We start from the raw sequence: 13395 nt of genomic DNA on the forward strand, positions 1-13395 counted from the left end.
GGAGATCCACATGCACATGACCACATATTTGGAGGAAAAAAAGTAATAAAATGTTCATCTCTTTGGCTGGGATGCAGTTGGCTTAGCAGGAAAGCACTGAGAAACATCTGTGTTTGTGGGAAGGAAGCAACAACAGGATAGAATGGGGAATTTATCAAGAGTAGGGTTCAACACGCTTGCTTTGCTTCCCGCAGTGGGACCAGGTGTTGGGTTTATATCTGAAGTTTAAGACTGGGGCAAGGAGGGAAAGTTTGCCTCATTTAAGTAACTATTTGAACTGTATTCCAGCCTATTCCTTTTAAATCTTAAACTAATATGCTGGTTATTTTTTTTAAAGCCGAAAGCTTGACTCAGTAACAATGTGCGTGGGCTATTGCCTTCAATCTTGCATTCTGGAGAGCTTTGAAGGATTTAAATTAAAATGTCACACATCTGCCAAGTTCTGATACATCGTTTGGTTTAAAATGCCTATCTTCATTTCAGCACAAACCAGTCTTGCATTGGCTTTCAGCATAGAAGTACATCTTGTGTACCTGCGCATGCACACATGCACACATTCTTGAAGGTGGTTAGTTCCCTACTTCTTGTAGAGTTTATTTCTTTCCTTCCTTCTCACTGAAGATAAGAACAAAAGTGGGAAGACTGGATGGATTATGGGTAGACTTGCGCTTATGGAAATAGCACGACCATGACACAGACTAATTGAATCTAAGAGGTCTAAGCTGTTGGGCAGATCTGCTTTGCACAGACTACTTGTCTAGGAGGTGGGAGTAAATACAGACTGCCATTTATTTCATAGCAGCAAAATAGTTTCAGTTGTGCTGGTTTTTTTTCCTCCTGTGGTCACAGGAATACTTAACTCTGAAATTTAATTTCCCTGCTTGTCAGTTGCTGTGTTACGCCCTGTTTTCAGCATGGGTTGAAGCGAAGTAAAGTAAAACTATTAAAGCAGTTAGCAGAACTATCAAAGGTCAGATGTTCCTGAATCCTTAGCAATATGTTTCTGCAGGTATGTCTCTTCTTAGAATTTATATGATATATCTTAAATTATGTTCTAGGCTTATAGTGGCTTACATTTTTGAATAGTGTTTTTTTCTACTCCCTCCTCACTGCTCATTTTGTTTGTGCTGCCTGGTAATTAAGATGGATTGAATGCATCCACTTGAAAAATAAACTATTAATAATCAACTTTGGAAGACCACCCCCAATATGTAATATATTGTTTTCTTCCTCCATCTTTCAGTTCTTTTCTACCTCGATATTGTTTAGTGTATCAAAAGCCCTAAATTAAGTCGCCTTTAAAAGAAAGGAAACACTTTCTTCATTTAATGTTCAGAAGCACATAAGATATCTAAATTTTCTTAGCCACTGGTTGCATTATTTAAAGAGAAATAACCTTGTTTTACATTTCTGAAATAGGGTACTTAGCACTCAAACTGCAAAAATATTTTTTGTAAGAACAAAGTACCTGTTTCTTGCTTGAAGAGAGTTTAAAAATACTGCTTGGCACAAACATAAATTTCTTAGCTAGCAAGAAGCCCTTTTTGGATATGACATTTTATGGATGTGATTATGCAATCTTTGTAATTTAAAGTTAAATCTGATACATATTTGAAGAATGATTTCAGGAAAGTTACTACGTTTTCCTTAATGCTACAAGTTGCATGTATGAGAGCTGTTACACATTAGAAACAGACACACATTTTCTTTTGGTTGAACTGAAATGAAAAATATTGCAATTGAGTTTAACTGTTTCAGGACTTGAAGTGATATCTGTGTTTTTATTTTATATTACAATGGAAGAAAATTTCAAGCAAACTGCACGAGGATTTAATAATCTGACTCTTACACCCTTCATTCAATTTACCAACATTAAATTTCTAATCCTTACAGTATAACTAGTGAAAGGAGCAACCCAAAAGAATGTATTACTTTGTGAATCTGCATTTTTATTGATACATGTATAATTTTCTTATTAAAAGCTGACTAGCATAAGGAGCTATTGTCTGGTTTTACTGAGTTTCATTTCCTTGTTTTAAGAAGTTGTACTCATTCTTGAATATAAAAGTCATGTTCCAAGGGGTATCTAATCCTCTGCTTTTTGATTCAGAGCCTGTTTTTGTGTAGAGTAGTGCTTAATAATACTGATATTGTTGTCTCACTAAGAACACAGTGGGTACATCTGTATTCCATGAGTTTAGTTGCTTCTCTGCCAGACTGAAATATCCTAAACCATGCATTTATTCTGTTAACATACTGAAATCTATAGATGACCTGAATCTTTGCTTCTTTTTAGAAACTTGTGGTGGAGAATGTTGAGGTTCTAACACAAATGAGGACCAGTTTCGACAAGCCAGACCAGATGGCAGCACTCTTTAAAAGATTATCATGTGGGTAACTAACAAGGTTCTACTAAAGATACAGAATTGGTTTTTAGCTTTGTCCTTTTAAAGAAAACGAGAAAAACTAATTTCTCTGTATTAAGTATACAGAAGCAGCAAAATGCATGTGGGCTCAGATGAACTGATGCATCTTCTCAAAATTTTCCAGTCTTCTCATGTACACGCAAAATGAGATTTTGGTGTTAATTAGTGCACAGGAACTATAGTAGCGATGAGCTTCAAGCATCTTTTCAGGGATGATAACATAGCTATAACAGCAGTAATCTGCAAACTGGATGCATAGCTGTAGAATACAAATCACAGGCTTTCTTGACACATGTTTTTGATTTGATTCAATTGCAGTGTTAATTATTGCAGTCTTTGGAAGGATCTTTACGTGCAATAAACATAAGTAATTTTTTTTTTAAATAATTATTATAGAGAGACATTTTTGGCCTCAAGAAAACACAGAACTAGTGTTAGCATCCAGTATTGTCAGCTGTGTGTAACAGGGGTTCATTGCATGTAGTGGTTAACAGGATAGTCTTCTGAAAATCCCATTGTCAACTCAGCTATAAAAACCTGCTTAAACACTGTTTATTTGGGCTCTTTTAAGGAATGCCACTGTTTCAGTCCCATGTGTTTATTCTGTATTTTGTGAAATGTTCTCTTTTTTTGAAGAGTTGAGCTTGCAAGCATCAACAGGTTCTTGTTCACTGCTGTTCTGTTTCTCTTCAGCTGTTGACAGTGTTTTGAAGAGAATGACGATTATTGGTGTTATCTTGTCTTTTCGGTCGTTGGCACAGGAAGCACTTAGAGATGTAAGAAATAACTGAATATGTTCTGAATAATTTTAATTGTATTTAATTTAATGGAACGGTAGGGTATTTGAAGTTTCACTAGGAATGTTGACTCTTAAAAGGTTGGCGTGTGGGTGAAATGGCAATACTCAGTCATAACTGAACTTTGAATTGTAGGTTGGGGGTGGAGGAATCTACTTTTTGAGTGCTGCTCAGAGTAATGTGTTAAAACATACAGGTTTTTCAGCATGCCTCTCAATGTTTAGTACATTTTAAAAGTTTTCATTTCACTTTGTTTGCAAACAGCTTGATTTTGCATTTGTTAGGCTTTAATGTCTTAAATCTACAAACATTTATATGAATAAAATAAAAGTTTCATTTTTAAAAAATTAAAGATTGGTAAAATAATGGTAGTGTCTAATTGATCATTAACATTGGAAGTATATTTTTCTTACTTTGTATGTGTTTGTTCTCTTAGGTCTTATCCTACCACATTCCTTTCCTTGTAAGTTCCATCGAGGACTTTAAAGATCACATTCCGAGAGAGACTGACATGAAGGTAACGTTCTGCCCAAGGGGTGATGGAGTTCTTTTTGGAGCTTACTAAAAATATGTAAGGGGCAAGACTTTCATGCTTAGTGTGAAAAAATCCAGAAAAAAAAGAACACCCTTTTTTCCAAAGAGCTAAGTAGTTGAAAAAGACAACCAACTGATAGGATAAGCACCAGTCTCTATCTGCCTGTAGTCATATTTGAGAACTCTCATGGAAAGAATTAAGAGCAAGATTTTTCAGGTGTTAAAATATGACGTAAGTGATAAAGGGAAGAATACTGAGCTGCTTGGTAGTGTGAACAGTGTAACTGGTAAAATAAATGTTTCAAGGATACTGCTTACATGGTTGGATCTCTATGCATGTAATAGCTACAGGTCTGATTTTGACCACCTCTTCTGGAAGTCACTGGAATAATTTGTAGTCACTTATATAATTGGATGTCAAAAAAGCAATCTACTGCTAAATAAAACCATGCTGAGGACTGTTCTGTGGCTCATGCCACATAGTACCAACTAGTTGCCTCTGCTTCATGTAATATTTGGCTGTTGGCCTTCTTTGGGTCTGCTCTAGTTCTACTGTGATTCTTAAATATACCTAATTTGTGTGTGGCTTTGTCTAGTTCAAAGTGTCTGAGATAATTGTGAATGCTGTGGTACAGTCCACCATGCTGGTGTTGGCATGATACCAACCACAGATTTCACATCTGGTGGTGTGGAATGATGCTATGTAGGCTTGTTTGAGAGTACATAGCTTGCCTGGATAATGTTGGCGGACTGTGCGTGGAGGAGCCAAACCTGTATAGTCTTGCCTGTAGTGCCTACTGGGAATGCTGGGAGCTGTGATGTGCTACCCTGCAACTCTGCCAGAGCTTTGTCTTGAAAACAACTTGTTGGAAGGGCTAAAACTGTGCTGTGAGTCTGCTAACGATTAAGTCCTGTGGATAATCAGCAGCTCATTGTCTGAGCTTTCTCCTGGCCTTGTCACATACAGCAGTGCAATTTTAAGCAACAAAGGCTTCTTTTAGGACAATAAGGCAGCCTTTTTTTTTTTTTTTTTTTTTTTTTTAAATGAAGGCATGCCAACAGACAGATCTTTAAAAGGCTTTGTACAATGGATTGGGATATTTGCCCAACTGGGCATATTTTAGGACATAATAACGTAGTAATTTCCTATGTACTGAATTTACCAAGCGAAGCATAAATAACTTTAAAGCTGTTGATTAAATAAGTAGTTGTTATGCAAGGTTGTTTTTATTTTAGTACCCCTAAAACTTATTATTTGGGGTGACTGGCAAAATGGGTATTTATAGAATCATAGAATGGTTTTGGTTGAAAGGGACCTTAAAGATCATGCAGTTTCAACTCCCCTGCCACAGGCAGGGACACCTTCCACTAGCCCAGGTTGCTCACAGCCCCGTCCAGCCTGGCCTGGAACACTGCCAGGGAGGGGGCAGCCACAGCTGCTCTGGGCAACCTGTGCCAGTGCCTCACCACCCTGACAGGGAAGAACTTCTTCCTTATAACTAATCCAAATCTGCCCTCTTTCAGTTTAAAACCGTTACCCCTTGTCCTATCCCTGCAGGCCCTAATAGAGTCCTTCCCCACCTTTAAGTACTGGGAAGCTGCTATAAGGTGTCCCCTTTGTTCTCCTTTTATTTGGTTATTTTTAATATTAATTGTTAGGATGTCTATACAGGCTTTTAGAAACAGGCTTGCATTTGTTCCACTGTTGCTCATTAGCCAGTTTGTTGTGAACCATCTCCCATCCAGATAACTCTGTAATTCTTTTAAGACAGGACTGTACTCAAGCTAATATCATATGCCCTGCTGACAGCATAGCACTGTGCAAACACCGTATGCTTTTCACAGCAAAACTTGCCCTTGGGTAGCCAGGCTGGAGCACATCAATAAGGATAGTCTGCACAATATCCCCTATGTGCAGCTGAGCAACTATATGTGAGAATTTATGGGCCAAGTGTAAAACTTCTCAAATATTAATGGCAGTACAACACATTGCTAATGTTTCCCCTAGTCCTTTGCATTTTGTATAAACTTGCTTTTGCAGAGATTCATCTGAACTACAGCTTCAGATACTTTGTCCAAAATGTAAACTAGGGAAAGAGAAAAGAACAGTGTTGGAGGTTTGTTGATGGCAATAAAAGATACAGCCTGGGACAGTCTGGAAAATGGACTACATTTCAAGATGTCTTAGTTCCTCCAAGTGTTAGGGCTACTTAGAGTCTAAGTCTTGGCTCTTGGAATCACTGGACACTAAATCTATCAAATTTGAATGTTGTAAGAATCTGCTTTACTCTCATATTTCACTAGATGGTAACTTGGCTTTTGTCTAAAAGGTTATATTTGCACATGTTTGTTAGCTGATACTTTTAGATTTAGTAGAGAAAAATCTGTTACTTTCTTCTGAACAGTGAGGAAAGATGTAGAAACAACTGACTGCAAGTCAGGATGTTTGCTTTGGAGATAATGTAGAAAAATATACAAGCTTTGTTTGACCTGACAAAATGTAATTATAATCAAGCACACAAAGTACTGACCAGCTGTTCAATGTAGGTTAGAAACCAAGAAAAACCTAGAGTCTCTTTATCTTGTTTTAGCCAAGTCCCTGAAATTCCTGTGCTCAAACTCTGATGTGAACATTTTAAACATGACAGCAAAACTGTGCTTTGTCATGTATACCCAAAAAAGCAATCAGTGTTGTCTTTTTTGTAATTATCTTTCTTTTGGTCCTCAGGTGGCAATGAATGTATATGAACTGTCATCAGCTGCTGGATTGCCATGTGAGATTGATCCTGCCTTGGTCGTAGCACTGTCTTCCCAAAAATCAGGTAAGATGTTACAACTTAGAAAATGTGTTTAAAAAAAAAAAAGGGGGGGGGGCACACGAAAATGAATGCAGCTACACATGGAAGTGTTTAAAGTGCTAGGTAGAGACTTTTATATCTTGGGTCCTTTATATTCCTGCAATGAACTCTGTAAATGGCATAAGAACATGAATTATTAGTGCCTGCTGCCTACTAGTGTGTTATCTTGAGAATCTTTTCAACCACATCTGAATGAACTTGTTGACCTAGGAAAGAGTAATGAGTAGATATTGAAGGAGTTTAATAGCTAATGGTGAAAATTGCTGTAATTCCAGGACAATGAAAATAGGACTTGATTGTGAACAATTAGACGTGATCAGTTCTGTGGTGCAGATCTGTAACAAATCTGTGTCTCCTAAGCAGGCATTAGGAGCTGAAATGTTAGATGAATGCACTTCATGAATTTCACAACATTGTTACCAGTGTGTTATAAAAGTGTTAACATGGAGCTTACAAGGGGAAACATTGTAAAATAAGCATCTTAATGTTCTAACATGTATAGTGCTTCCTCTTGTTTAAAGAACCACTGTCTTAAGCTTCTCAGTTCTGTTTACTCTGGTGGGTTTGAAGGCATGAATTAAGACTCTTAAGAGCTTTTTGACAGTCTTCAACTTCTTTTCCATATCTTCCTTACTGAGCGCTTTATGGCTTTTTTCCTCTGTGTGTAATGAATGGTTAATGTTAGATCTGATTTAAATGCTACCTATGTTGTTTTTTCTTGCTTTAATAGTAGTTATTTTGGGAGGGCAAATGACAGCTAATTCCAAGGGTCATTTTAATATTCAAACTTAAGTATCAAGCAGAAAAAAAAGTTCATTTGTTTTATACACTTTTTATGTACAATGTATGTAGGTATACCTTTGGAAGATAGATAGTATCTGAAGTGGCATTTTTAAATGGATTATTTTCATTGTGGTGCATCTATGAAATGTATAAGCTGGGTGAACAAGACAGGAAATTTCTGCATCTTTCATGACTGGTTAGGATCTTGTATTTTGCTTGTAGTAACTCCAGTTTGTACAGATATACGTACTGTATTTACCAACTGCTGACTTCTTTTAAATTACTCTTATGCTAATGTGTGGTGATGCTGCTGTGTTCAAAATAGTGTGAATTGAAGTGAGTGCACATCACATGCTCCTTTACCAAAGGGAGAGTGCAAGAGAAGCTCTCCTCACCTCAGAGCAATAACTGGGTTTACACCAGCATGTAGAAATACTGTTCTGCTCAGCATATTAAAGTCTTAGTAACTAAATAGTTAGAAGTGATAGGGTGGCAGTGACTTGCCTTCATTCTTGTAGATAACAAACTGGAGATTTTGAATCGCCATTCTGTGTCTTTTGGCAGAACTGACATATTTCTCCTTTCGTAATGAAGACATTGAGTTGTTGATGGGTTTAAATTTGTTTGGTCGAACATTTTATATTCTACGTGCAGTTGAAAGGAAATATTTGAAGATGACTTCTTTAATCAAAGAACTTTGGTTTTGTTTTTAGAAAACATTAGTCCGGAAGAAGAATATAAAATTGCTTGCCTTCTCATGGTCTTCGTGGCAGTCTCCTTGCCGACTTTGGCTAGTAATGTGATGTCTCAGTACAGTCCCGCTATTGAAGGTAATGTAGAGTCAGCTGAATGTTTGCTGTGAATGCTTTCTTCAGAATAGTCCTGGTGGTTTCTTGAATACTTTTGCTTTAAATATTGATTTATATATTGTAGTGAACAAAATTTTAAAAACAGCCGTAATCCAGGAAAGTTCTTCTGAAATCATTTCCTTAACTCTTGTTTAAGATAACATTCTATGAAAAATGAGTCTTCTACTTGAGATTTTAAGAACAGTACAGATACTGTAGGGGGCAATCTTGTCCTAATATGTGGAATCGCTGGAGCGTATATTCTACATTAATTAGTGTGAGACATTATATAATAATATAGCTATTTTAGTAATTTTACATTGGCTTTGGGCCACTTATACAAGGTGTCTTTCCTATATTTAATATGCTGTTCATATTAGTAAGCATAAAATTTTGAAAACAGAATCTGGAAGGTGTAAGCTGTGAACAGAATTATATCCTACGCAGTAGTTCAACTTACTTAAAAAAAAAAAAAAAAAAAAACCTCAAGGAAATTCTTTGCATGTAATCCACAAAAGAAAAGTTCTCTTTCAGACAAAATTAAGTTGAAAAAAAAAAAAAAGACTGACCAGACTGTTCCAACACACACAAAAGTCACCTTTCAGCTGTTCAAGCTATTTCCTTTGTGATATGCAGCATGGCTCGCATAAAAGACCGTGTTTATTCTGCATCCTTTTATTGGGTACAGCGTGGTTTTTCTCTTAAAATTGCAGGGTTTTTTTAATCTGGTCAAAATTTAACTCTCAAAGAATGTCTAAACTGACTTCTGAAAATTTCAAGTACTAGGAAAAGACCAAAAATTCTGAAAGCCTTCTGTGTCACTTATTGTAGTATGCAGATCACATTTTTTTGAGAGACCAGAGATTGTTGTTCTAAATCGTGTTAATTAACATTTCCTTCAGTTTTGAGAGATTAAGAATTTGTTAACTCTAGTTTAATTTGAAACAGATAGTGTAACCTTTTGCCAGTTGTGAAAAAGTCAGATAACTCTGTGATGTAATGAGTAGAATTTGAACATTAATTTGAAGAGTTATGAATTTTCAAGTGAACAACTTTTTCTGATGGACAGGGAGAACAATCTGTAACCCATGGAGTTGTTTCCTGTTATCTCCATTCATAGTGTTTCTGTGGCTTATTGCAAGCTTTTTCAAAGTCCTGATGGCTGAATGAAAATCTCAGACTATAGGCAAGAGCAGGGAATATCAAATGTGATTGGTGAGGGGCACAGGTAGAAAATGTTCTTTAACAAGCAAATTATGTTGGTACTGTTAACTCAGTACAAACGAACTTGCTTATGTGTGTTTAAGAGCACATCTTGTAAGTATTACTTGTTTATAGTTTTGTGAAAGAAACCTTCTGGAAGCACTTTCTGCTACCAGTTTCTCCTTTGAAAGCATCTTACCTATGTAAGTTTCATAGACTTTCAAAACCTTGTAGACTTTCAAAAACTTGTAGAGTTTCAAAACCTGGACTACTTGCCAGGGGCATACTAAAAATTTTTAACAGTGTTTATATTTTCACATTCACCTCTCTGTGAATTTATTTCTAAGACTGTGAGTCAGGCTAGCTAGAGGTTCTCCAGCAGATTAGAGCTCATGCATGTTTGCCTTCCTCAAACTCCCATCTCTTCCAAGGACTGTCCTCACGGTCTTAGCAGGTTGAAACAACAGATAATTCTCTCTCCTGCCTGTTTTATATTATGTAGCTTAAATATTCCAATTTCTGTGATTTTATTTACATTCAGTAACAATATGGAGTCAGACAAAGACTGATTCAAAGTGAGTTCTTAAAGTGAGTACAGTTAATAAGATCTCACAAAACTGTGACTGGAGAGAAGTTAAATCTAGAACTCAAGCCCATATTAGGAGTTGCTACTGATTTTATGAGATGTGGCCTCTGTATTATGTAATTTACTGAGTGAGCTCTTTTTTATTGAGAGGAAAAGAGTCTGGCAAAAGGAATATATAAAATATGTTCATTCTACGAAAATAACTGAACAAACAGAATAGACCTTGTTAGTCCTGCCTTCCTTGCATAATTACTTTTTCCTGTGTTTTGCCCTTACTGTAGAACATCTGGCTTTAGACACTTAATATAGATGCTATTTCCAGAATGAGAAGTTAATAAATGCTGCTTTTTATGAAGTAAATTCCCTGGACAAATCCTCAATTTATCCATCAACAAGTTACAGATTTGAAGGAGTTTCAGCTTGCTAATCTGGCAGGACATACCTCCCAAATACAGACAGTTCTTGGACAGCTTTAGCAATGTCTGCATTCTCTCTGCCTACTTCCAGATCAAGCCTGTTCTTCCACTAGCTTCAGATAAAGGCTCAGGCTCTAACAGACCTCTACTTTTGTTCCCAGTACAAAATCTGAACTGCTAATCAAATATCAGACTAGAGGACTAATTTGTCATCCAGAGGCTAGACTAGAACACTATTCTGCAAGAGACGTAGCCTTTTCTAAATACTTGAAACCTGTCACAGGTTGGAAGACAACAATTCATCAGCTGGATTCCCTTGCTGATGCTTTTTCTACGGTCTTTGAGACATAAAAATGAACTCACTTCAAAAAAATCAAGCCACCTCAAAAACAAATATAAACTTCGGTCAGCAGAATTAAGCAGAACAGATGTTCTTGACTGATGTTCAAGGAAAGCAGTGATCTGTTGTTCTTTCAGACAAGTGTATTCATGCAGCAATATTTCATTTAAAAATAGGAAGCTGGGTAGGAGTATCCACTCAGGGGGAGCCTGATGGTGGAGCTCCATAGATATCTTTGCTGGGACCTACTAGTCATCATATTCATAGACCTCACACAGAAGATGGGTGAAAAATGAGGTGACAAAATTTTTGTATCATGTGAAGTTAGTTATTGATATTAAACAGCTGCAGATAGGTATTATGACAGTAAATTGTGCAATAAAATGATAGATAAAATTCATTTTACGTAAGTAATAAAGTGTGGAAGAAAAAGTTAATTTTTCTCATGTGGAGAGATGGAGTCTAGCTGACTTTACTGTTCAGGCATCATCTTGGGAGTTATTAAATGACTGAAGGAAAAAATTAGCTCAATGCTTGTCAACGGCCAAAACGAATTGGTAAGAATCAGTAGTGTTTGCATCCTTGTATGCTTCTTAACTCCTTCAAACACCTCCTCCTTTTCATATGCTGGCAGTTTCCCAATGTATTTGCCAAGGTGTCTATTAATTTTGTTTTAAAGTTCTAGATTTTACTTCATTTGCCCAGACATACCAGGCTTACCGAGGAGCAGTTCTTCCGCTGTCTTTGAAAACTGGTGTCTTATCACCTTCCAGGCCTCTGAAGCCTGGGTGGATTTTAGGCAAGATGTTATGTACAGCAATTAGCAATTTGTTCTTGAGTACCTGTAGCTGTCTTGAGTCAGTGCTCTCTGGGAATGATAATTTGTTCATTTACACAGAGGGGCAAAAAATAGCCAGTTAGCTTGAAGAAATCCTGCTTGCGCATGTCTTTTTAGCCTAGTCCAGTGGTAACACTCTCAAGTTATGTAGAAACCAAATAAACTTCCAATATTTTATTTTTACTTATTTTTAAAAGCCACGGGGATCTTCATCAGGTTGTTGTGACCATTACAGCATTCAGAAGGGAGATTCGTACATTCCTGATTTCAAAGCAGTGGTACTTTGGTCTTGCACAAGATGCTGCTAAAAGTTGATCTTTCATTGTGACAACTCTGTTTACTCTCTGGTGATATTTTACAAAGATTACTGTCATCTTCAAACATGATGCTGAGGTAACTTATATACATTTTTGTTTAGGGCATTGCAACAACATTCATTGCTTGGCAAAAGCTATCAACCAGATTGCTGCAGCTTTATTTACCATCCACAAGGGAAGCATTGAAGACCGTCTTAAAGAATTTTTGGCTGTATGTATAACTTCATTTCTAGAGCTAGCTCCTCTAAAAAGAGGGGGACTTCCACTGCCTAATGCCCCTCAGTCCATTTTTATACATAGTCTAGCTTGCACAGTGCTGTCGTTAAATTAATGATGTGTTTGTCATTGCAAGTGTTACCTTTACAGTGACAATCAGCCATGAGTAATCTTAATCATAAGGATATACTATAAAGATTTAGGTTAGTATGGATGAGTATTGATTAACCCACATTTATTCCAGTAGCAGTATTGCTTTATAATGCTTGTAATGTTACTTATTTTCCTGTAGTGATAAATTGCAGAGAAACTAAAGTTATTATATAATACAGTGTTGATTTTGATTAGGAGAAAATCAGGTGTGGGTAAATTATTTTTTGAGGTCTAGCAATAGGGTAAAATTTGTATCTTAACAGGAAAAATATCTGTTAGCTTCAGGAAGTATTTTCAGATTGAGACGGAAAATGTAATATTAATTTGGGATGCAATGCAACTGATTTCATAAAAATCTGGTTTTGGTGCACAAGAGAGAAAAGTATATTGTTAATACAAGTCTATAGGTAGATTAAATTTAGTGGGAGTCCTTTAGCAGTAGTCAACTATGTGTGATGTTGAAAAGTAACAGTAGCAAATCAATACAAGTGTCAATTTTTTTTTTAAAGTATAATCTTTAGTATTTTAGCACATACCATCTCTTACACTGTGTGGCCTATGACTGGAAAAAGAAATGTGCAATGCATATAAAATCAAGATTTTTGTCTAGCTGACCTTTTCCTATGATGTGTTGGACTCTAGTTTATTTTACTTTTTTGAATAAGGTAACTCCATAGTGGCTTTTGAGTTGTGCCTTTTGACATGCCTGCCCTTCTTAAGCAGTAACTGTCTTACAGCAGTATGTTACACGGATATTTGAGGAGAGGAATTTTTAGGCTTCAGAGTAGGTTGAAGATCAAAGCTTCTGAAATCCTTAGTGATTCTTCGAAAAAAAAATTGAAAGCCCTTAGGTGTTGGTGGTGCATTTTAAATATATTTTGGTGTGCTGCTCAAGTAGAAGTAGAATTTTTATTTTTAAAGTGTCTCTTAATTAGCTGAACTTGAAGGGAAACTAAAGGCTAAAACAGCAGCTTCACTTTAATTTTAAAAAATAACTACTGATCTTGAGTGATTCTTGATTTTTGCTGTTTGGCCTTGAAATATGAAAAAAATACCTCCCCCCTCCCCCCCCCCCCCCCC

The 13395-nt window shown here is 36.4% G+C and overlaps 1 protein-coding gene across 3 annotated transcripts in view; it reads left to right on the forward strand.

The window, feature by feature from the left end:
- NCKAP1 (NCK associated protein 1) overlaps window positions 1–13395 on the forward strand; it is a 48864-nt gene that overhangs the window by 31796 nt on the left and 3673 nt on the right. For all 3 annotated transcript variants that reach the window (XM_026852405.1, XM_026852406.1, XM_026852407.1), the window contains exons 24-29: window positions 2297–2390; window positions 3120–3202; window positions 3660–3740; window positions 6486–6579; window positions 8112–8228; window positions 12048–12157. In XM_026852405.1, the coding sequence (XP_026708206.1) occupies window positions 2297–2390; window positions 3120–3202; window positions 3660–3740; window positions 6486–6579; window positions 8112–8228; window positions 12048–12157 (579 nt within the window). The remainder of the gene's footprint in view (window positions 1–2296; window positions 2391–3119; window positions 3203–3659; window positions 3741–6485; window positions 6580–8111; window positions 8229–12047; window positions 12158–13395) is intronic.

This window comes from Athene cunicularia, assembly GCF_003259725.1.
Source record: "Athene cunicularia isolate RWA chromosome 7 unlocalized genomic scaffold, athCun1 chr7_part1, whole genome shotgun sequence".
NCBI classification, from domain to species: Eukaryota; Metazoa; Chordata; class Aves; order Strigiformes; family Strigidae; genus Athene; species Athene cunicularia.